At 46.2% G+C, this 23,863-nt stretch overlaps 1 protein-coding gene across 1 annotated transcript; it reads right to left on the bottom strand.

The window, feature by feature from the left end:
• Positions 1-9,738: 9,738 nt before the first annotated feature.
• On the bottom strand, positions 9,739-11,276 carry PVRIG (PVR related immunoglobulin domain containing). Its single transcript, XM_082645321.1, has 5 exons — positions 11,201-11,276; positions 10,762-11,112; positions 10,547-10,670; positions 10,400-10,460; positions 9,739-10,295 (listed from the first exon to the last, which is right to left on the bottom strand). Exons 1-5 carry the CDS (start codon positions 11,259-11,261, stop codon positions 9,999-10,001), a joined length of 894 nt encoding a protein of 297 aa, XP_082501447.1. The 5' UTR covers positions 11,262-11,276; the 3' UTR covers positions 9,739-9,998.
• Positions 11,277-23,863: the final 12,587 nt, after the last annotated feature.

The raw sequence follows: 23,863 nt of genomic DNA, 5'->3' as shown, positions 1-23,863 counted from the left end.
AAAGTTGGTTTCATTATGCTGAACTCTTTTATCAATAGCTTTTGCTTGTCTGTAAGACTCTTATCTCTCCTTCAAGTCTGAATGATAACCTTGCTGAGTAGAGTTTTCTTGGTTGTAGAATTTTTCCTTTCATCCTTTTGAACGTATCATGCCACTCCCTTCTGGCCTGCAAAGTTTCTGCTGAAAAGTCAGCTGATAGCCTTATGAGAGTTCCCTTGTATGTAACTAGCTGCTTTTCTCTTGCCATTCTTTTTTTTTTAATAAATTTATTTATTTTATATACTTATTTTTGGCTGCGTTGGGTCTTTGTTGCTGTGCGCGGGCTTTCTCTAGTTGCGGTGAGCGGGGGGTACTCTTCATTGTGGTGTGCGGGCTTCTCACTGCGGTGGCTTCTCTTGTTGCAGAGCACGGGCTCTAGGTGCACGGGCTTCAGCAGTTGTGGCTTGCGGGCTCTAGAGCACAGGCTCAGTAGTTGTGATGCACAGGCTTAGTTGCTCCACGGCATGTGGGATCTTCCCAGACCAGGGTTCGGACCCATGTCCGCTGCACTGGCAGGCAGATTCTTAACCACTGCGCCACCAAGGAAGCCCCATCCTTTGCCATTCTTAAGATCCTCTCTTTAATTTTTGCCATTTTCATTGTAATGTGTCTCGGTGTGGACCTCTTTGGTCTTGTTTGGGACTCTGTGCTTCCTGGGCCTGGATGTCTGTTTCCTTTACCAGATTATGAACGTTTTCAGCTATTATGTCTTCAAAATAAGTTCTCTGCCCTGATCTCTCTTCTCCTGGGACCCCCTATAATGGGAATGGTAGTGTACTTGACATTGTCCTAGGGGTCTCTTAAACTGTCTTCATTTAAAACGGTTTTTTCTGGGAATTCCCTGGCAGTCCAGTGTTAGGATTCCACACTTCCACTGCAGGGGGCATGGGTTCCATCCCTGGTCAGAGAACGAAGATCCTGCAAGCCTCACAGTGAGAGAGAGCGAAAGAAAGAGAGAGAGAGAGAGAGGAAAAGGAAGAGAGGAAAAGGAAGAGAGGAAAAGAAAGGTTTTCTCTTCCTTTTCTTTTTTGTTCATCTTGGGTGATTTCCACTACTCTGTCTTCTAGATTGCTGACTCATTCCTCTGTATCATCAAATCTATTGATTCCTTCTAGTGTATTCATTATTTCAGTTATTGTATTCTTCAGCTCTATTTGGTTCTTTTTTAAAAAATGTATTTTATTTTATTTTTGGCTGCATTGGGTCTTCATTGTTGCATGTGGGCTTTCTCTAGTTGCGGCGAGTGGGGGCTACTCTTCCTTGTGATGCATGGGGTTTTCATTGTGGTGGTTTCTCTTGTTGCGGAGCACGGGCTCTAGGCACACGGGCTTCAGTAGCTGTGGCTTACAGGCTCAGTAGTTGTGGCTCACAAGCTCTAGAGCTCAGGCTCAGTAGTTGTGGTGCACGGGCTTAGTTGCTCTGCAGCATGTGGCATCTTCCCAGACCAGGGATTGAACCCATGTCCCCCACATTGGCAGGTGGATTCTTAACCACTGTGCCACCATGGAAGCCCTGTTTGGTTCTTTATATTTTCTAACTCTTGTTGAAATTCTCATGGTGTTCATCCATTCTTCTCCCAAGTTCAGTAAACATCTTTATGATCATTACCATGAATGCTTTCAGGTAGATTGCTTATCTCCACTTCATTTAGTTCTTTTTATGAGGTTAAGTCTTGTTCCTTCATTTGTAACACTTTATGTCCTCATTTTGCCCAATTCTCTGTGTTTATTTCTGTATTAGGTAAGTCAGTTACCATTCCCAATCTTGGAGAAGTGGCCTTATGTAGGAGATGTTCTATGGGGCCCAGCAGCATGCTCCCCTCTGGTCACCAGAGCTGTATGCTCTAGGGGTGCCTCCTATGTGTGCTGCATGGGCACTCCCACTACAGCAGGACTGACTACTATGGGTGTGCCTGTAGGTGGGGTTGGCCCCTGGTCCAGTTGGCTACAAGGCCATGCCCTGTGTGGTGGCTGTGGGACCCCTGGAGGGTGGGGTAGACTTCCACTCTGGTTGGCTGTGCAGCCTGTGGTGGGGCATGAGGCTGCTGCTGGCCTATTCCTATTGGCGGGCAGGGCCTTGTCCCCAGTGCTACTAGATCAGAGGGAGGATTCCAAAATGGTGCTTGCCAGTGCAGGTGTTATCATGGTAGAATGAGCTCCAAAAATGGCTGTTGCCAGCATCTCTGTCCCCAGGGGGAGTCCCAGTTGCCTTCTGCCTCTCTAGGCTGTTCTCCAATATCAGCAAGTGAGGCCGACCCAGGTTCCTCTCAAGCTACTGCCTCTCTGCTGGGACTCAGAGTGTGTGAGGTTTTCCATTTGCCCTCTAATAGTGGAGCCTGTTTCCTCTAGCCCTCTTGCTCTCCTGAACATAAGCCCCACTGATTTTCAAAGCCAGATGTCCTGGGGTCTTGTTTTCCCAGTGCAGGACCTCTGGGATTGGGAAGCTTGATGTGGGGTTTGGACCTCTTACTCCTTGGAGAGAATCTCTAGGATTGTGATATTCCTCCCATTTGTGGGTTGCCAACCTGGGGGAGGGGGTCCTGACTATACTGTGTTTCTGCCTCTCCTATCCATCTCATTGTGGTTCCTTCTTTGTCTTAAGTTGTGGGAAATCTTTTCTGCTAGTCTTCAGGTCATTCTCATAGATAGTGGCTCGGTAGGTACTTTTAATGTTGGTGTATTTGTGGGAAGAGGTGAGTTCAGGGTCTTCCTTCTCCACTCTCTTGGCCACCTCCCCCCATATACATTTTTTAAACATCTTTATTGGAGTATAATTGCTTGACAATGGTGTGTTAGTTTCTGCTTTATAACAAAGTGAATCATCTATACATATACATATATCCCCATATCTCTTCCCTCTTGTATCTCCCTCCCTCCCATCCTCCCTATCCCACCCCTCTAGTGGTCACAAAGCACTGAGCTGATCTCCCTGTGCTATGCAGCTGCTTCCCACTAGCTATCGGTTTTACATTTAGTAGTGTATATATGTCCATGCCACTCTCTCACTTTGTCCCAGCTTACCCTTCCCCCTCCCCGTGTCCTCAAGTCCATTCTCTAGTAGGTCTGTGTCTTTATTCCCATCCTGCCCCTAGGTTCTTCATGGCCTTTTTTTTTTTTTTTTAGATTCCATATATATGTGTTAGCATATGGTATTTGTTTTTCTCTCTCTGACTTACTTCGCTCTGTATGACAGACTCTAGGTCCATCCACCTCACTACAAATAACTCAATTTCGTTTCTTTTTATGGCTGAGTAATATTCCATTGTATATATGTGCCACATCTTTATCCATTCATCTGTTGACGGACCCTTAGGTTGCTTCCATGTCCTGGCTATTGTAAATAGAGCTGCAATGAACATTGTGGTACATGACTCTTTTTGAATTATGGTTTTCTCAGGGTATATGCCCATTAGTGGGATTGCTGGGTCGTATGGGAGTTCTATTTTTAGTTTTTTAAGGAACAGCATTAAAAGCACCAACATTCTAATTATAGGGGTCCCAGAAGAAGAAGAGAAAAAGAAAGGGATTGAGAAAATATTTGAAGAGATTATACTCAAAAACTTCCCTAATATGGGAATGGAAATTGTTAATCAAGCCCAGGAAGCACAGAGAGTCCCATACAGGATAAATCCAAGGAGAAACACACCAAGACACATATTAATCAAGCTATCGAAAATTAAATCAAATAAAAAATATTAAAAGCAGCAAGGGAAAAATAACAAATAACATACAAGGGAATCCCCATAAGGTTAACAGCTGATCTTTCAGCAGAAACTCTGCAAGCCAGAAGGGAGTGGCAGGACATATTTAAAGTGATGAAAAGGAAAAACCTACAACCAAGATTACTCTACCCAGCAAGGATCTCATTCAGATTCAATGGAGAAATTAAAACCTTTACAGACAAGCAAAAGCTAAGAGAATTCAGCACCACCAAACCAGCTTTACAACAAATGCTAAAGGAACTTCTCTAGGCAGGAAACACAAGAGAAGGAAAAGACCTACAATAACAAACCCTCCTGTATACTTTAAATCATCTCTAGATTACTTATAATACCTCATACAATGTAAATGCTATACAAATAGTTGCCAGCGTGTAGCTAATTCAACTTTTGCTTTTTGGAATTTTCTGAAAAGTTTTTTCCAAGTATCTTTGATCCACGGTTAGTTGAATCTGCAGATGCAGAGGGCCGACTGTGTGTGTGTGTGTGTGTGTGTGTGTGTGTGTGTGTATACAGATGTGTGGGGCTCTATTTCCAGACTCTATTCTTTTCCATTGATCTACATCTATTCTTCACCCCTATACCTCACTGGCTTGATTACTTTAGCTTTATATAAGTTCTGAATTCAGTAGTATGAGTCTCCAACTTTGTTCTTTTTCAAAATTGTTTTGGCTTTTCCAAGTACTTTTGTTTTTCCATATAAGTTTTAAAATCAGCTGGGCAGTTTCTACAATGCAGCCTGCTGGCATATCAATTAAGAATGCTTTGATTCTTTTGATCCATTTGGTAGAATTAATCTCTCAACAATGAGCCTTCTGATATATAAACATGGTATATCTCTCCATTTACTTAGAACTTTGATTTCTCTTTTTGATGTTTTGCATATAGTTCCTGTCCCTTTCTAAGGTGCTGCCTGGGCTCTAAGGAGGCACTGACATGCCTGCACCTCGTTTGCTCTCAGACATCTCAACTTAAGCTTTTATTGGCCCCTTGTCACCCCTTCTTTGGAACATGCTGCTGTCAATCTTCCATCTCAGTGAATGACATCTCCCCCTACTTAGTTGTTCGAGCTGGATAACTGGGCTTCACCACTGAGACCATCCTGATCCCATCTCCCCACAGCCAGAAGCAACTCTGCCTCCAAAACACATTTTGAATCCATCCGCTTCTTTCCATCTACATTTTACCATCCTTGACCCAGACACCCCATTTTGGATTATGCAGTAGCTCCCTAATTGTTCTTACTTCTACTCTTAGTCCCTCCCTCTCATGCAAGTGTTCTCTACCCAGAACCAGACTGATGTTCTTATAATGTAAATCTGATCATCTTACTGCTCTGCTTAAAGCCCAACAAGGGTGACTACTACCCTTGCAATAAAACCCAAATCCCTTTTTATGGGCTTTGCCTACTGCTCTCACTCAACTTGTTTCATGACCTTCCTTGGGCCTTGCCAACACCAAGCTCTTTTTAATGTTGGGGGCTTTGTACATATCTTTTCCTGCCTGGAATAGTCTCCCCACAATCTTTGCCTAGAGAACTCCCGCTCATGTTCAGGTTTTATTTTAAATGTCATCTTGCAAATCAAAACCATGATGAGATACCACTTTATGTCTGTCCAAATGACTGTCACCAAAAAGACAACAAATAACAAGTGTTGTTAAAGATGTGGGGAAAAGGGAACACTTGTACACTGTTGGTAGAAATGTAAATCGGTGCAGCCACTGTGGAAACATTATGGAGGTTCCTCAAAAAATTAAAACTATAACTGCCATATGATATAGGAATTTTTTACTTCTCGGTGTTTACCCAAAGAAAATAAAAACATTAATTTGAAAAAATATACCCACCCCAGTGTTCACTGCAGCCTTATTTACAGTAGCCAAGATCTGGAAGCAACCTAAATGCTCATCAGTAGATGAATGGATAAGGAAGATATGATATATATGTGTGTATATATATATATATATATATATATATATATATATATATATATATATACACACAATGGAATATTACTCAGCCATTTAAAAAAATGAAAATTTTCTATTTGTGATAAAATGTGTGGATCTAGATGGTATTATGCTAAGTGAAATAAGTCAGAAAAAGTCAAATACTATATGATCCCCTTTATATGGGGAATCTTAAAAAAAAAAAAGAAAACAGATTCATAGAGAACAAATGGGTGATTACCAGAAGGGGATGGTGGGGGCAAAATAGGTGAAGGGGATTAAGAGGTACAAACCTACAGTTATAAAATAAGTCATGGGATGTAATTAATACACAGCATAAGGAATAGAGTCAATAATATTGTAATAACTTTGGAGACAGATGGTTACTAGACTTAATCATGGTGATCATTTCATAATGTATGCAAATGTCTAATCACTATGCAGTACACCTGGAATTACCATAATATTGTTCCTCAACTGTATTTAAATTTTTGTCCCTTAAAATTTACCACCTTAACCATTTTTCTGTGTATTTTGCCGCAATAAAAAAAAATTGGGGAAAAAAAGGTCATCTCAGAGAGGCTTACCACTCCTCAGAGCACCCTGATCTTTTTCTTTTAAAGTCTGTAATGTCTGTTTATTTACTTTTATCCAAATAGCTTTTTTTTTTTTTTTTTTTTTTTTTGCGGTACACGGGCCTCTCACTGTTGTGGCCTCTCCCGTTGTGGAGCACAGGCTCCGGACGTGCAGGCTCAGTGGCCATGGATCACGGGCCCAGCCGCTCCACGGCATGTGGGATCCTCCCGGACCGGGGCACGAACCCGTGTCCCCTGCATCGGCAGGCGGACTCTCAACCACTACGCCACCAAGGAAGCCCCAAATAGCTTTCTGACCCACTTCATGGATGCTGAAATGAAGCTGTTTGAGGGCCCAGTTATGGAAATTCCAGGTGTCACTGCTCCCCCACCCCCACCAGGGTTTGCGTGGAACCTGAGGGCGAGAGCTCCCGCCCATGGCTGGGCCAACAGACCTAGTGTCCTGTGCTTTTTGTGTCCCCGTGCTGGCAAGGGAGGCAAGAGGCTCTCCTGGCCCCTCAACTCTGGCCCCTTCCAGCCCCCAGCTCATCCTGCCCTGCCTTTCCTTCTGCGTCCTGCTGGCGGAGCCCTCAGACACCCCTGGGACCGATTTCTTCTCCCTAGGTCCCAGGCGCCTCCCGTTCACCGTTAAGGTCAGCCCCAGCTGGTGGGCGCCCCGACTGGGGGCGAGGCCGTGACGTTGCCCCACCTCTGCAGCCAACCCAGCAAGGGTGTGAGGCTCCCCGGACGCACAGGCGGCCCGAGGTCACACACCCGGCGGGTGGTCGTGATGCCTAGGGCCCCGAACTCCGTGTGGGCGCGCATCACGACTGGGCAGTGGCAGCCAAGAGTCCTAAGCCTAGAAAAGCCGACCGTCGCGGGCTACCGTGGGAGCAGGCGCTGGTCTGCGGAGGCCGGGCGGGGGCGCAGATGAGGAGCTTCAGGCCACGGGGACAGGCGGCGGGACCCGGGTGGGGCGGAGGGCTCCGGCGGGCTGGGAGTGGGGACTGTGTCAGGGTTGGGCCAGGGGGCGAGCCCGAGGGTGGGTGCGGACTGGACGGCAGAAGGAGGGCTCCGGGGCCGCAGAGGGGTAGAAGACTGGGGTGGGCGCGTTCTCAGGGACCCCCTGCTGGACCCTCAGTGGGGTGGGGAGGGCAGGAGCAGCTGACCGGGGCTGGGGTGAGTCACGGGGAGGGAGAGTCCTGAGGCTGGTCTGGGGAGCGTTGAGCTTGGGTCCCGGGCTCCGGGGTGGGCTCCTGGGCCAGCTGCGGTGGGACCCTTTAGAGGGGGTGGGGGGCGGGTTGGTGGCGCCACACCTCCCCTCCTCCCCACTAAAAACATCTCTGCCTCCCAGCTGCGTGACCTTGGGCTCTGTTAAATGGGCTTGTAACACGCCGAAGTGGTAGGTGTTTTCAAAGTAGTAAATAAGATACTTCGTGCTGTACTAAGCTGCTTAGTACTTGGTCCTGGTTTACAATCTCCACCTCCCCTCAGGCCTTACCTCCCCTTATGTGTGGAGCAAAGTGAGCCTCTTAGAGACTAAGTAAACCACTCGGGCACCCACAGCCGGGGAGTGGCCCCTGGGATTCCAAGCCAGGTCAGCTCAGAGCACAAGGCTTTTGAGGGATTCTGGCTGAGGGCGTGTCCTGGATGCCTCGTGGAGGTGCTGGGGCTGGTTCAGTCCTGTCCCCTTGGGCCAGTTCTCTCCCTCTTGGGCCTCAGTTTCCCCATGTGTTGAATGAAGGAATAGCAGAGCATGATCTCCACGGCTGGGTTCTGAGGGGGGGCCTGGATGCTGCTCTTGGGGGCCGTGTGCAGCCACACCTCCAGGTGCAGGGCCACAACTCGGCTCTCTCAGCTGGTCCCTTCACTGCTGCTGGTTCTGGCACTTGGGACTGGGCAGTGGGGGGCAGGCCAGTTGCGGAGACTTCCTGGGTCCCGAGGATTTTGGTTTCATGTAGTGCAGGACCAGGCTGGGCTGTGGCCTCCTGAGCTTGTGGAAGGTGGGCTCAGGCCCGGGGTGGGGGTGGGGGATGGAGTGGGGCCTCTCTGCTGACACTCTGATGGGCAAGTGGCTAGGCTGAGGGCCTGGGAGCCCTGGGAGTCTCTTCCTAGGGAAGTAAGGCTTCCTCCAAGGCCTCCCCTGAGCCCTGTTGCCCACACACCCCTGTGCTTGGTCTTGACGTGGTCCCAAGGCTGCCTGACCCTGAACTACCCCCTCCCTTACATCTCTCTACCTTCCTTGGGGACCTCCGCAGCAGCCCCACCTCTCTCCCTTGAACCCCCAGCCCTGCAGGGACTACTGAGCTGCCCAGGCCAATGCTGAGGGCTCCTCAGAAGATGACGATGCCCACGGGCTGAGGAAGGCAGTCCTGATGACCCTTAGCCACCCCCTCGCCCTGTCTGGATCACCCTCTCCCCTGCGTGGTGTAGAGCTGGTGGCTTGATGGGGATTGGTTCTGGGAGCACCATGTCTGAATAATGCCTGCAATAGTAAGCTGGGTTTCTGGAAGATTCTGTGGTTGAACATAGACTCTGGGCAGGCCCTCCCTGAGCCAGGCAGAAGGAATGGTTCCTGGGATAGCAGGTGGCACTGCCTGGGACTTTCCACATGCAGGACCAAGGAAGGGGCTGAGCGACAACTGTCTCCCCCGACACCCCCCACCCCCCAGTATTCACCCTGGTTGGGTGCTGCCTTAGCCTGGTTCCAGGCCCAGGCCTCCCCCTGTCACCGGAATCCATCACGTTCTGTGGAGGCTTGCAGCTTACAGAGCTCTTTCAGCATGTTGTCTCATGTGGCAAAGATGCGATGAGGCCCAGGCTGCTGGGCCTGATTACAGAAGGAGGGCTGCTGCCGGATGGGGAGCTGAGTGGGCGGGGGGAGCGTGGGCTCAGTCCCTGTGTCTGAGCGGGCATCTGCCTCCCCCTGACTGGCCACTGGGGAGTAGTCCTGGTGCCCTAGTAACAGGAGAGGAGCCGGAGGAAGCCACTGTGGGCAGATCTGAGGTGGGTCCCCTGCCTCTGAATGTCCACTCTGTGGAGGGAGGGCATCAGGGCTCTACCCCCAGGCCATCTCAGGGAGCCCCTGTCCCAGGGACTTTTCTGGGTTGAAGCTCCAGAAGCCCTTGCTGCTGTCCTAAGACATAGTGGGATTTGAATATGGGCCATCTTGTCTGGGGGCCACCAGACCCCCAATCCTGTCTTCCCACCTGGCGTCCCTCAGCAAGGTCTTCAGGGCCAGGAACCCCCCTGTCCCCTGTCAGGCAGAGGAGAGATCCCCACGCTGAGGCACCCTCCCCCTCCGGGTCTAACCTGGCCCCTGCCTCCCAGGGGGTTGAAACCCCTCTGACATCTTAACCACCCCCCACCAAAGAAAAAAGGCCCAGCCAAAGCCCAGGTCAGAGAAACCATTCTTGTTGGTTTAGTTATCAACCTCATCTGGGAGGTTCGGGGAATTGAAAACAGGAAACGACCTGGGATGGGGTTTTGTCACTTCACATACATACACGTGCGCCCACACATGCACACGTGCTGACCACATCCACAGCAAGTGGGCCCTGGAGGGGTATGTGTGGAGACACTTACTGGAAGCCTGAGAATAAAACAAGCTGTGCAAAGACAGTGGGCCACCAGGACACACACCCAACAGAAGGGGGTTCCAGGGGCCCAGGAGAGGAGAAAGGCAGAGTGGACTTGGGGTCCCTCTCATCGAACTCCTAACGCCCCTCCATGGCTCTGCGCTCCAGACAGTCCGGGAGCGGGATGAGGTCGGTGCCGGCGTGGAGAGGCCCCTTTTCTGCTTGAGCGTAGAGTCGGTTCTCAACAGAGATGAAGCTGCTGCGAGCGGAGGCCGGCAGGGGTGCCCAGGGGACGGGGCTCTGGCTGGGGAGCGGCGCCCACCTGGGCAGGGGCTGAGGTGGGAGGACCCGGTGCAGAGTTGCCGGGCTGAAGTAGCTAGTGTTGATGGTGGCATAGGGGATGTGGAGAGAGGTCAGGGAGGCTTGGCCGGCTGCCTGCAGGGGAGACGGGGAAGGAGGCTCAAGTGAGGCTCCACCTCGTGGTCCCCCACCTCCAGCCCCCTCCATTCCCCTCTCCAAAGCCATCCCCCGATCCTCACACTTGCTCTCCTCTGTGTCTGGGGGTTGCTGTGGCTGGGTGGCTGAAGCTTCATGACAGACCTGGGAGAGAGTTAGGAGGGTCAGAGGCAAAGCATGTGGCTGGCCCAGTGTCGTGGGCACTTGGATCAGCAGGGGCTGGGTCTCACCAGTGCCTTTGCCGACACAGGAGGTAGAGGAGGTAGACGCAGCCAAAGAGAAGGACCCCCGAAACCCCCAAGATCCCAGCCAGGTCAGCTCGCAGCATGGTGGCTGGAGTAGGAGCAGGGAGCCCTGTGCACAGAGAGAGACATACTGGTTAGGTGCCTGGCACCCTCGAGTCCCTCCCTGTCCTCCTGGGGCCCCCTCTCCTCATCAGCCCCACCTTGGTCTGGGCTGAGGGAGACGTTCCCACAGGCCTCCTGGGAGCCCTCGGGGAAGGAAGTAAACTTGCAGCAGAAGGTGGTGTTGGGACTGGAGCTTCTCCCCTCGGACCCTTCCAAGGTGAGGGAGATGCTGGTTCTGGTTTCCCAGTGGGCCCGGCAGGCAGGGTTCCAGTGCTGGGTGCCGAGCTTTGGGTGCAACACAGCCAGCGTGGTCCCTCCGGCACCATCGGGGCCCCCGTAGCTCACAGTCACCAGGGAGATAGAGCCAGATCCCAGGAATCCACAGCGGACAGTGAAGGACGGGGACTCGGTGGCCTCCATCTGAACCTGCACCCACACCTCAGGAGTCCCTGTGGGATATGGGCACAGGAGCTAGGACCCGGGCCTGGGTCTCTGCCCCATCCCCATGGCCTCTGCATCTCTCTGGCCCCCACTCACCAGCAGTGATGCAGAGAGTCAGCAGCGCCAAGAGCAGGCTCAGGGCCCGGGGCCTGTCCATGGCTCCCCTCTGGCCCAGGCTCTGGGGGCTGCCGTGGTGGGGACAGCACCTGTGTTTCCGGTCTCATCGCAGGAAGTCTTTACGTGTGAGCAGGCCCTAGGAGCGCTGCTTGGTGCTCTCCGCAAACCTGCCCCACTTCCTTCTCTGTCTTCCTCAGGGTGGTGAATCCAGGGTCGAGGACCCCCTCCCTCAAGAGACTTAAAGTGACAGTGACAAGGTTTTCCCTGTCCCCAGGCTGTGCTTTTAGTGTGAGCAGGACGGTGGCTCAGGTTCCCTTCCCAGCCCTGCCTGTGGGTACCAACCCTGGGCAGGCTCTGGGGAAGGGTGGGAGGGGTAAGGGAAGAGATGCCACAGGGGGACCTGAGATGTCCTTCCCGTGGGAGGGAGGGGCCCCCCCTGGTTTCTCCTTAGGAAGAAGGCTCTGACAGCCCCCCTCACCCCCAGCTAAGGGGTAGGGAGGTGGTGGAACTTGGGAAGAGGAAGACCTGTAGGCAGGAGAACCAGCAGGGGAGCTACCTAAGAGGCAGGCACAGCCTGACCAGTGGCTTGCCTATGGAACTCTGCCCCATCTGCAGCCTTCCTCCCCACAGCTGAAGGCAACTGGTTTCCAGCTGCGAAGGCCAAAGGCGCATAGTCACCTGTGACTCTTCACGCATCTCCAGCCCATCAGGAAATTCTGAAGGCTTCCCATCCTGACCACCTGACCTCTTCTTACCACTCCCACCTCTGGGACACAAGAGTGTTTCCCCACAAAGTGTTGCTGTAAATTGCTTTCCTGTGTATGTTCGTTTACAGAATGAAAACTGACAAGCATGCTGCTGTAAGCAGTGACAAGTGATCAGAAGCCTTTGTGTCCTGTCTTATCCTGTGCTGAGCTTGCATCTGGAGTGAGAGTAGCTTGGTTGAGCTCAAGCTTAGAGCCACGGGTCTGTGTTGAGGACTCCTGTCCAGGGTGTGGTGAGAACTGAGAGGTGGCCCCACCTCAGGGCTGTGGTCCCCTGAGGCCTGCCCTGCACACATGCCCCTGACTCAGCATCTCTTCTAATCCTGTGGTGTTAGCCAGTCGGCCTCTTAAGTAAACTCTACCACCCCATCCACACCTGAGAGGCTGGATAAGCAGGGCCTCCAGGCCAGTCACTTCACTGCTCCCAGCCCAGGTAGCACTCATTCTCTCAACCCTTTGAACTTCTCTCAGGCTCGGTGTGCCAACCTCCAAACCTGACTCTGACCCACTCTCACCACTTCCTCCACTACTGTTCCCGACACAGGAGAGGCCTGTGCAAAACTCACCCACTTCAAGGAGGCCCAGCCCAGCGTGGGTGCCGAGCAGCTGGGCACGTGGGGCTGCTGACCTCAGTCTCCCTAGCCTGGAAGACCCTTATCTTCTCCCCATTTTGCAAGGGCCAGATCAAGTCCCACCCACTCCAGGAAGCTGAACTGAGTGAGCTTTTCCTTCTTGGACAACCATTACACAGATAGCGGGCCCTAGGTGGTGGCTCTTTTATTAACCTCCACACAATCCAAGTACACATAGAGGAGCTCAATACTGGGTGATCAATGGATGAATGAAAAACCATGGCACGAAGTTAACTGCTCACAAAAATTTCCATTTTTTTTAGTTTTGTAAGCCACGTTGTCCCCAGTAAGTTCTCATTGTATAAGATTCAAAAAACACAGAGTAGAAAACATTACTGTTCTTCACCAGCCTGCGCATTCCCTTTTCCCTCCTCATTTTAATTTTCAATAAGGCTAAAATTATCAATCTTTTTTTGTTTCTGGATTTTGTGTATTGCTTAGGAGGGCCAAATTATAAAAATAATTTTATAGTTTTCTTTTTATGCTTAACTCTTATGAGGGTTTATTTTTAGCCCATGAATAATTTTAATTTGGAGGTGGTGTTATTTTACAATTTAGGTGGACAGCCAGATGCCTTCAAACCACTTTTTGAATAGTCACTTGCCATCTTTTTAATTTATTATTATTATTGATGTATAGTTGAGTTACTAGTTTCAGGTGTACAACACAGTGATTCAAATTTTTAAGTAGATTATACTCCACTTAAAATTATAAAATATTGGCTATATTCCCTGTGCTGTACAATCCTTGTAGGCTTATTCTTCTTTTTTTAAACTGAGGTATAATTAAGGTACAAAATTATACAAGTTTCAGATGTACAACACAGTGATTCACAATTTTACAGGTTATATTCCATTTATAATTATTATAAACTATTGGCTATATTCCCTGTATTACACACTAGATTGTTGTAGCTTATTTATTTTATACATAGTGGTTTGTACCTCGTAATCCCCCACCCCTATCTTGCCCCTCCACACTTCCCTCTCCCATTTGGAACCACTAGCTTGTTCTCTATATCTGTGAGTGCTTCTTTTCTATTATATTCACTAGTTGTATTTTTTAGACTCCACATATAAGTAATAACATAGAGTATTTGTCTTTCTCTTTGTTTATTTTTGGCTGTGTTGCATCTTCGTTGTTGCACACGGGCTTTCTCTAGTTGCAGCGAGCGGGGGCTACTCTTTGTTGGGGTTTGCGGGTTTCTCATTGCAGTAGCTCCTCTTGTTGGGAGCACGGGCTCTAGGTGCATGGGCTTCAGTAGTTGTGGCGTGTGGGCTCAGTAGTTGTGGTTCGCGGGGTCCAAAGTGCAGGCTCAGTAGTTGTGGTGCATGGGCTTAGTTGCTCCACAGCATCTGGGATCTTCCCGGACCAGGGCTCAAACCCATGTCCCCTGCACTGGCAGGCGGATTCTTAACCACTGTGCCAGCAGGGAAGTCCGTCTGACTTATTTCACTAAACATAGTACCCTCCAGGTCCATCCACGCTGTTGCAAATAGCAAAATTTCATTCTTTTTTATGGCTGAGTAGTTTTCCATTGTATACATGTACACCACACTTCTTTATCCATTCATCTGTTGATGGACACTTAGGTTGCTTCCATATCTTGGCTATTGTAAATAATGCTGCTATGAACATTGGGGCGCTTGCATCTTTTCAAATTAGTGTTTCATTTTCTTTGGATATATGCCCAGGAGTGGAAACGGTGGATCATATGGTGGTTTTATTTTCAGTTTTTTGAGGAACCTCCACACTGTTTCCACCAATTGGCTGCACTAATTTACTTTCCCAACAACAGCGTACAATGGTTCCCTTTTCTCCACCTCCTCACCAACATTTGTTATTTGTGGTCTTCTTGATGCTAGCCATTCTGAAAAGTGTGAGGTGATAACTCATCGTGGTTTTTATTTGAATTTCTCTGATGATTAGCATCTCTTCATGTGCCTGTTGGCCAATATCTGTCTTCTTTGGAAAAATGTCTATTCAGGTCTTCTGCTAATTTTTTAATTGTTTTTTTAAAAATATTGAGTAATGGGACTTCCCTAGTGGTCCAGTGGTTAAGACTCTGTGCTCCCAACGCAGGGGGCCTGGGTTCGTTCCCTGGTTAGGGAACTAGATCCCGGATGCCGCAACTGAAAGATCCCGCATGCCACAACAAAGATCTTGCATGTGGCAATGAAGATCCCACGTGCTGCAACTGAGACCTGGCACAGCCAAATAAATAAATAAATATTTTAAAAACAGTATTGAGTTATACAAGCTGTTTATAAATTTTGGATATTAACCCCTTATCAATCATATCATGTGCAAATATTTTCTCCCATTCAGTAAGTTGTTTTTCTGTTTTGTCAATGGTATTTTTTGCTGTGCAAAAGCTTTTAAATTTAAATAATTCCCACTTGTTTGTTTTTACTTTTATTCCTTGGCCCTTGGCAAAAGATTTAAAAATTACATTGCTATGATTTATATCAAAGAGTGTTCTATGTTTCCTTCTAGGAGCTTTATGGTTGCCGATCTTACATTTAGATCTTTAATCCATTTTATTTTTGTATGGTGTGAGAAAGTGGTCTAATTTCATTCTTTTACATATAGCTGTCCAGTTTTCCCAGAACCACTTATTGAAGAGACTGTTTTTTCCCCACTGTATATTCTTGCCTCCTTTGTCATAGATTAATTGACTGTAAATGTATGGGTCTATTTCTGAGCTCTCTCTTCTTTTCTATTGATCAATGTGAATGTTTTTGTGCCAGTACCATACCATTTTGATTACTGTAGCTTTGCAGTATAGTCTGAAGTCACAGAGCGTGATACGTCCAGCTTTGTTCTTCTTTCTCAAGATTGCTTTTGCTGTTTGGGGTCTTTGTGTTTCCACACAGATTTTAGAATTATTTGTTCTAGTTCTGTGAAAAACAATGCCATTAGTATTTTGATTGGGATTGCACTGACCTTATAGATTGCCTTGGGTAGTACGATCATTTTAATAGTATTCTTCCAACCCATGAACACGGTATATCTTTCCATCTGTTTGTGTCGTCTTCAATGAATTTCTTTCAGCAGTGTCTTAGTTTTCCAAGTACAGGTTTTTTATCTCCTTAGGTAGATTTATTCCTAGGAATTTTATTCTTTTGATAAGACTACAAATGGGATTATTTCCTTAATTTCTCTTTCTGATAGTTTGCTGTTAGTGTAGAGAAATGCAGCAGATTTCTGTATTTTAATTTTGTATCCTGAAATTTTACTGAATTTTATGAGTTCTAGTAGTTTTTTGGTGGCATCTGTAGAATTTTCTACATATAGAAAATCAGTAATCATGCCATCTGCAAACGGTGACAATTTTACTTCTTCTTTTCCAATTTTGGTGTTTTTATTTATTTTTCTTTTCTGATTATTGTGGCAAGGACTTCCGATACTATTGTTGAATAAAAGTGGTGACAGTGGGCATCCTTGTCTTGTTTCTGATCTTAGAGGAAGTGCTTTCAGCTTTTCACTGTTGACTATGATGTTATTTGTGGGCTTATCATATATAGTATTATATCAAAGTATATTCTTATACCCATTGTGGAGAGTTTTTATCATAAATGGATGTTGAATTTTGTCAAAAGATTTTTCTGCATCTATTAAGATGATTATATGATGTTTATGCTTTAATTTATTAATGTGGTATAACACATTGGTTTGTAGATACTGACCCATCCTTGCATCCCTGGGATAAACCCCATTTGATCATGGTGTATACTCCTTTTAATGTATTGTTGGATTTGATTTGCTAGCATTTTGTTGAGGATCTTTGCATCTATGTTCATCAGTGATATTGGCCTATAATTCTCTTTCTTTTTTTGTGATATCTTTGCTTTTGGTATCAGGGTGATGCTGGCTTGATAGAATGAGTTCAGAAGCATTGCTTTCTCTGCAATTTTTTTGGAATAGTTTGAGAAGGATAGGTGTTAACTCTTCTCTATATGTTTGGTAGAAGTCACCTGTGAAGTCACCTGGTCCTGGTCTTTTGTTTGTTGGTAGTTTTTTAAATTACTGATTCAATTTCATTAGTGATCATTGGTCTGTTCATATTTTTTATTTCTTCCTGGTTCAGTCTTGAGAGATTGTACATTTCTAGGAACTTGTCCATTTCTTTTAGGTTGTCCATTTTATTGGCATATAGCTGTCTAGTAACTTTTTATAATCCTTTATACTTCTGTGGTGTTGGTTGTAACTTTTCCATTTTTGTTTCTGATTTTATTGATTTGAGCCCTCTTTTTTCCTTGATGAGTCAGGCTAAAGGTTTATCAATTTTGTCTTTTCAGAGAACCAGGTTTTAACTTCACTGATCTTTTCTATTGCTTTTTAAATCTCTATTTCATTTATTTCTGCTCTTTATGATTTCTTTCCTTATACCAACTTTGGGTTTTATTCTTCTTTTTGTAGTTTTAGGTATTAGGTCAGGTTGTTTGATATTTGTTTCCTGAGGTAGGCTTACATCACTATAAACTTCCCGCTAAAAACTGCTTTTGCCATGTCCCGTAGATTTTGGATTGTTGTGTTTTCATTTCCATTTGTCTCCAGGTACTTTTTTTCTCTTTGATTTTTTTTCATTGACCTATTGGTTATTTAGTAGCATTTGTTTAGCCTCCATGTGTTTGTGCTTTTTGCAGGTTTTTTTTTTTTCTGTAGTTGATTTCTAGTCTCATAGCATTGTGGTTGGAAAAAATACTTGATATGACTTCAATTTTCAAAAATTTGCGTAGACTTGTCTTGTGGCCTACCATGTGATCTAAACAGGTGAATGTTCCATGTGCACTTGAAAAGAATGTGTATTCTCCTGCTTTTGGATGGAATGTAATATATATATAAAGTCCATTTGGTCCAGTGGTTCCTTGATTTTCTCTCTAGATGATCTGTCCATTGATATAAGGGGAGTGTTAAAGTCCCATACTATTACTGTTACTGTCAATTTTCCCCTTTATGTCTGTTAATATTTGCTTTATGTATTTAGGTGTTCTATGTTGTGTGCATATATATTTTTATTCATTGTTATTGTATTGATCCCTTGATCATTATGTAATGTTCTTGTCTCTTGTTCAGCCTTTGTTGTAAAGCCTGTTTTGTCTGATACAAGTATTGCTACCCCAGCTTTCTTCTGATTTTCATTTGCATGCAATACTTTTTTTCCATTCCCTCACTTTGTGTGTCTTTAGATCTGAAGTAAATCTCCTATAGGCAGCATATATACGGGTATTATTTTTGTATCCATTCAGCCACTGTATGTCATTTGATTAGAGCATTTAGTCCATTTACATTTAAAGTAATTACTGATAGGTATGCACTTATTGCCACTTTCTTAATCGTCTTCTGGTTGTTTTTGTAGTTCTTTTGTTCCTTTCTTCTTCTTTTGTCCTATTCCTTTGTGAATTGATGACTATCTTTAGTGTTACGTTTGAATTCCTTTCTATTTTTTGTGTATCTATTACAGATTTTTGGTTTGTTATTACCATGAGGTTTATATATAGCAATCTATATATGTGATTAAGTTGCTGATCTCTTGATTTCAAATGCATTTTAATATCTTTTTGTTGTGTTCCCTTTAACTACTTATCGTGAGCATACATGATTGTACTACTTTTGCCTTTTAACCTTCCTAATAGCTTGTATGTGGTTAACTTACTACCTTTCCTGTGTATTTGCCTTTACCAACGAGCTTTTTCTTTTTGTAATTTTCATGTCTCTAGTAGTGGCTTTTTTTTCTTTTTTTTTTGCTTAGGCAAGTCCCTTTAACATTTCTTGTAATGCTGGTTTGGTGGTGCTGAACTCTTTCAGCTTTTGCTTGTCTATAAAACTTTTGATCTCTCCATCAAATCTGAATGAAAACCTTGCCGAGTAGAGTATTCTTAGTTGTAGGTTTTTCCCTTTCATCACCATATCATGCCACTCCCTTCTGGCCTGCAGTTTCTGCTGAAAAGTCAGCTGATAGCCTTATGGGAGTTCCCTTGTATGTACCTTGTTCCTTTTCCCTCACTGCTTTTAACATTCTCTCATTTTTGCCATTTTAATTACAATGTGTCTTGGTGTAATCCTCTTTGGGTTCATCCTGTTTGGGACTCTGTGCTTCCTGGACCCGAATGTCTGTTTTCTTTCCCAGATTATGCAAGTTTTCCACCATTATCTCTTCAAATGTTTCCTGCCCCTTTCTCTCTTCTCCTTCTGTTCTGGGACCTCTATACAGTGTTAGTGTGCTCCAGATGTACTGTCCTCACCTCTTTTTATTCTTCTGCAGCAATTGCCACTACTGTCTTCCAGCTCACTGATTCATTCCTCTGTATCACTTTAATCTACTGTTCCTCTGTATCACTTTAATCTACTGTTCTTTCTGGTGTATCTTTCATTTCAGTTATTAAATTCTTCATCTCTATTTCATTCCTCTTTGTATATTCTTTCTTAAAAACTTCTAACTCCTCACTGTGTTCATCCATTCTTCTCTGAATTTCTTTGATCATCTTTACAATTGTTACCTTCAACTTTTTATTGAATAAATTGCCTATCACCTCCACTTCACTTAGTTCTTCTTCTGGGGCTTTATCTTTTTCCTTCATTTAAAACATGTTCCTCTGTCACCTCATTCTGCCTGATTTGCTGTTTTTATTTCTATGTAACTGCTAGATTGGTTACATTTCCTGACCTTGGAAAAGTGGCGTTTTGTAGGAGACGTCCTATACATCCCAGCAGTGCACTCCCCTCTGGTCACCAGGGCTACATGCTCTAGGGGTGCCTCCTATGTGGGCTGTTGTGGCTAGCTAATTACCATGGGCAGTCTGGTAGGCAGAGCCGGCCCCCAGTCCAGTTGGCTTCTAGACCCTGCCTTGCACAGAGCCCACCATCAACTAGTTGGGGCTGGGTCACAAGGCAGCTGGTTGCAGAACCCCAGGGGGCCCCAGGAATCCTGATGTTGGTGTCAGCCGGCTAGCTGGGTGGTGCTAGATCCTGGGTTCTCTGGCTAAGAGGCCCAAGGTGTCCCAGAGCTGAAGTTGACCTGCTTGTCGGCAGGGCCAGGGCCTGGGGGATGCTAGGGCTGGTGCCTACCTGCCTGCTGATGGGTGGCCTAGGTCCTGCCATGGCATGCTGTGGTCTGCGGCTAATATCTACCTGCTGGTGGGTGGGGCTAGTGAATGCTCACTGGTGTGAGGTTGGTCCTCAGCCTAGTGCCAGCTCACTAGTACGTGGACTCAGGACCTAGGGTGTCTTGGGACTGGTGCTTGCCAACTGGTGGGTGGAGCTAGGTCCTGAGTATAGTGTGTGAGGTGAAGTCAGGTCCCGTGCCCTCCAGTGGACACTGGCTGTGAGCTCAGAGGGTCTTAAGGCAGCCTGCCTGCTGGTGGGTGGGGCTGCCCTGGACCCCAATCCGGCCCACCAGTGGACAGACACCAACCCCAGGACCACCACAGCCCTGCAGTTTGCTATGTCAGGACCCAGCCAACATACCAGCAGCAGATGGGTACCAGCCCCAGGACCCCCTGAGCCCTGGCTAGTTGCTTGGCCTGAGACACCCCCGAACTGGTGCCTACAGGCTCTTGGGTGTGAGGAGCAGTGGTGGGGCTAGGTCCCAAGGCTAACGAACTGGAGGGAGGATTCCAAAATGGTACTTACCAGCACCAGGGTCCTTGTGGCAGAACAAGCTCCCCAGAATGGCTGCTGCCAGCGTCTATGTCCCCAGGGTGAGCTCCAGTTGCGTTGCCTCCTGCCTCTCCGGGAGACTCTCCAAGATCGCAGGTGGCTCTGACTTGGGCTCCTTTCAAATTACTGCTTCTGCCCTGAGTCCCTGAGCGTGTGGATTTTGGGTGTACCCCCTAAGAGTGGAGTCTCTCTTTCCCACAGCTCTCTGGCTCTCCCCAAAGTAAGCCCTGCCAGCCTTCCAAGCCATTCTGGGGGGCTCATTTTCCCAATGGCTGGGGAGCCTGATGTGGGCCTCCAAGCCCTTGCTCCTTGGGGACAACCTCTGCAACTGTAATTACTTTCGTGTTTGAGGGTTGCCTGCTCTGGCGTCTAAGTCTTGACTATACCTCAACTCTGCCCCCTTACCCATCTTGTGGTTCCTTTTAAATATCTTTAGTTGTAGAAGATCTTTTCTGGTAGATTCCAGTCTCTTTCACCAACAATTGTTCTGTAAATAGTTGTAATTTTGGTGTGCCCATGAGAGGAGGTGAATTCAGCGTCTTCCTACTCCATCTTGGTCAAATTCCCTCAGTCTCTTGGTGTCTTAATCATAAATTCTCACAAATGGGTCTACTTCTGGATTCTCCTTCCTAATCTATCCATTGATTTATTTGATTATTCCTGTGTCACTATCAAATGGTCCTAAGTAGAATGCTTTTACATTTTGATATTGAAGGTACTCATCCTTTCTCAGAATTTTCTTGGCTATTCCTGAACAGTATCCAGAATTTTGAGCTCTAGAGACACAAAAGGTCATTAAATCTAACTACACGAGCCCTGTATTCATCGTTGTTGGCCTCTTTCCTCTTTTGCCTGGAGGTACAGGTTAGACAACACAGGTCTGGTTAATGGCCACCTCCTGCTCTAACATTTCTTGGTGAAATCCCTGCAGCCACAGCCCAAGTCCTGCTGCAGAGAAAACGGCCCTTGTGGTCAGTCTCTAGAATTAGGCCCTTGAGGCTTTGAACTGGTGCCAGAATTTCACAGCTCTTCAAGATTAGGTAAAGCAGGAATAGCCCAACAGGGGACCACACTCTGCTTGAGTGTAACTGAGAGGATTTTAGCATAGGTGCAGCGCTCTGCTCATGACTGGCTCAAGCCCTCTCTCAGTGAATCCTGGTGACCATTCTTTTATATGAGACATTCCTCATTTGAGTTTGTAGCATGAGACTCATTTATTTTTACATCTATTTTAAATGTGTGTAATAAGCCACTTAAGTTCCTGCATCAAAACAATATAAATAAAAGATAATATCTGAGTACACACTACATGCTAAATTTGTAACTATGAAGCTAATATATGTGAATCACTCACAACAATCACCTTAAGAGGAAACACTTTATCCAGCATCACAAGGCTAGTAGTACATAGTGAACAAAAATTGTAGCTCCAGAACCCACACTATTAACAACCATGCTGAGCTGCTTCTCCCAGTGGAAAATTTAAATTGAATTACAAGGTTTTTGTCACAAAAGCAGCAGCCCCTGCCACATCAGCAGAGAACCTGTGCCGAGTTCCCTGCTCGGGATGCCTCCCCCTCCTGATGTGAGCGGCTACAGCACCAACACAAGATGCTTTACTTTTCAGCTTCTACTGCACACTCAGCCCCATCACTGGGTCTAATCTGCTGAATTAAATATATTTTCCTTCAGGTTTCCCCAGGATTCTGGGCTCCTGTTCTCTAGTTTCCTGAGGTTCATAGGTTCATCTTTGGTGAGTTTGCTGGTTTTCTCACTATTTCTCTGCTTCTTCCTGACCACACTCTTCAGTGCCTATTTCTCAGCCATCCCAACTAAACACACAGGGTTTTCAGTGAATCTGTGCTAAAGAGTGACTTGTTCTGTGGACCCTTTCCAGGATCGCAATGTTCCACCCTATCCCCTGGGAAGGAACTATAGAGCTCAAGTAAGACTTCAAAATGTTTTCATGTGAAAATACCTCACCCCCGCAACCTCTCATGTCATCCAAGCACAAATTCTTCTTTCATCCTGTAACCCCCAGGGTCAGTGTTGACTGGAGTTCAAAGGACAAAGTGAAGACTTTAAGTGTCACTTAGCTGAAGACTTTTCTCAGCAATCTGGAAAAACCCTGTTCACTTTATAATTTAGGAGAGAACAACAACTCACCTTTTGGCAGAGCTCATGGTCACAAGGGAAGAAAAAGTCTTACTGAAAAATATTTTAAATAATTTAAAAGCAATGATTCAACAGTAAGATTAACAGGCCATGCACAGCAATGCCAGTTCCCTGAAAAGCATTCCTTGCTGTCACTTATCAACATGGGGAAGGTTCAGCCTGTGCAGAGGCCTCCACCTCTCCTGCCGGAACTGGCCTCAGCTATGGTTCCATCCTGGCCTGGGCCTGAGCAGTTGGAGTTGCTGCTCATGAAGCACAGGGCTTACTAGCACAAAACGCTTCAGAGCTATAGTTGTCAAGGTGGGGCATTTGCACCACATGTGGTACAAAATATCCACTGGCATCATGCAGGAAAAAATTAATATTTCTAATTTTTAAAGATAACAGTAATAAAAAGTTAACTTCATTGTATTTTTAAGTGACACTGGTACCCTCGCTGGGATCCTCATGCCATGGTTCACCTCTAACAAGATCAGTATCCTAAGGTCATAGAGGCAAATTCAAGATTATGACCAACTGCAACTTATGTGCTACAGGATGTAGTGGTTTTGTGGTCCCAAATAGTATGTACCCCCTTTAAGAATGCTGTTATTTGAACTTGGAAATCATTTTCTGACCTGTTGACAAGTCTTCCAAATGAAGAATCTCAGTGGGTTTTGACTCATTTATTTAAAAAGTAATAAATGCAGCCAAAGAAGCACCTATTCCACTTGGATTTACATATGTTTGAGACATACTCTTTTCAGTTATGAAGGTCAGTTTATTTTGAGAGTTTTTTTTTTTTTTTTTGCGGTACGTGGGCTTCTCACTGTTGTGGCCTCTCCCGTTGCGGAGCATGGGCTCCAGACGCGCAGGCTCAGCGGCCATGGCTCACGGGCCCAGCCGCTCCGCGGCATGTGGGATCTTCCCGAACCGGGGCACGAACCCGTGTCCCCTGCATCGGCAGGCGGACTCTCAACCACTGCGCCACCAGGGAAGCCCTATTTTGAGAGTTTTTAATGAACTTTCAACTAGAACTTCAGAAAATGTTAAGCCATGATTTTAAAATTGTTTCTCAAAATAGGCGGAGTAGAAAGACGTGAGCTCACCTCTTCTTACGAAAACACCAAAATCACAACTAACTGCAAAACAACCACTGACAAAAAAAATGCTGGAACCTACCAAAAAAGATATCCTACATCCAAAGACAAAGAAGAAGCCACAACAAGACGGTAGGAGGGGTGCAATCACGATAAAAATGTTTCTCACTTTGTTCAGTATGTTTCTTTTAGAGCAAAAAAGTGTTTTTTGTAGTTAACCAATAAAATATTTAAAAACATTTCTTTCACCATAAATTCATCCATTACATCTTAATGTGTATAATAAGTGGTAAATTTTTATTTAATATATAAATAATTTTGAAACTGATA

Source organism: Mesoplodon mirus (genome assembly GCF_964341445.2).
Source record: "Mesoplodon mirus genome assembly, chromosome: 15".
NCBI lineage: Eukaryota > Metazoa > Chordata > Mammalia > Artiodactyla > Ziphiidae > Mesoplodon > Mesoplodon mirus.
This window is presented reverse-complemented; position numbering and strand designations above follow the sequence as displayed.

Excerpts from the sequence above, each read along its gene's own strand:
- PVRIG (XM_082645321.1), bottom strand. The coding sequence starts at position 11,261 with ATGGACAGGCCCCGGGCCCTGAGCCTGCTCTTGGCGCTGCTGACTCTC. Across the intron at positions 10,461-10,546 it reads CTGTGTCGGCAAAGGCACTG|GTCTGTCATGAAGCTTCAGC; the intron begins GTGAGACCCAGC and ends ACTCTCTCCCAG. Across the intron at positions 10,296-10,399 it reads AGACACAGAGGAGAGCAAGT|GCAGCCGGCCAAGCCTCCCT; the intron begins GTGAGGATCGGG and ends TCTCCCCTGCAG.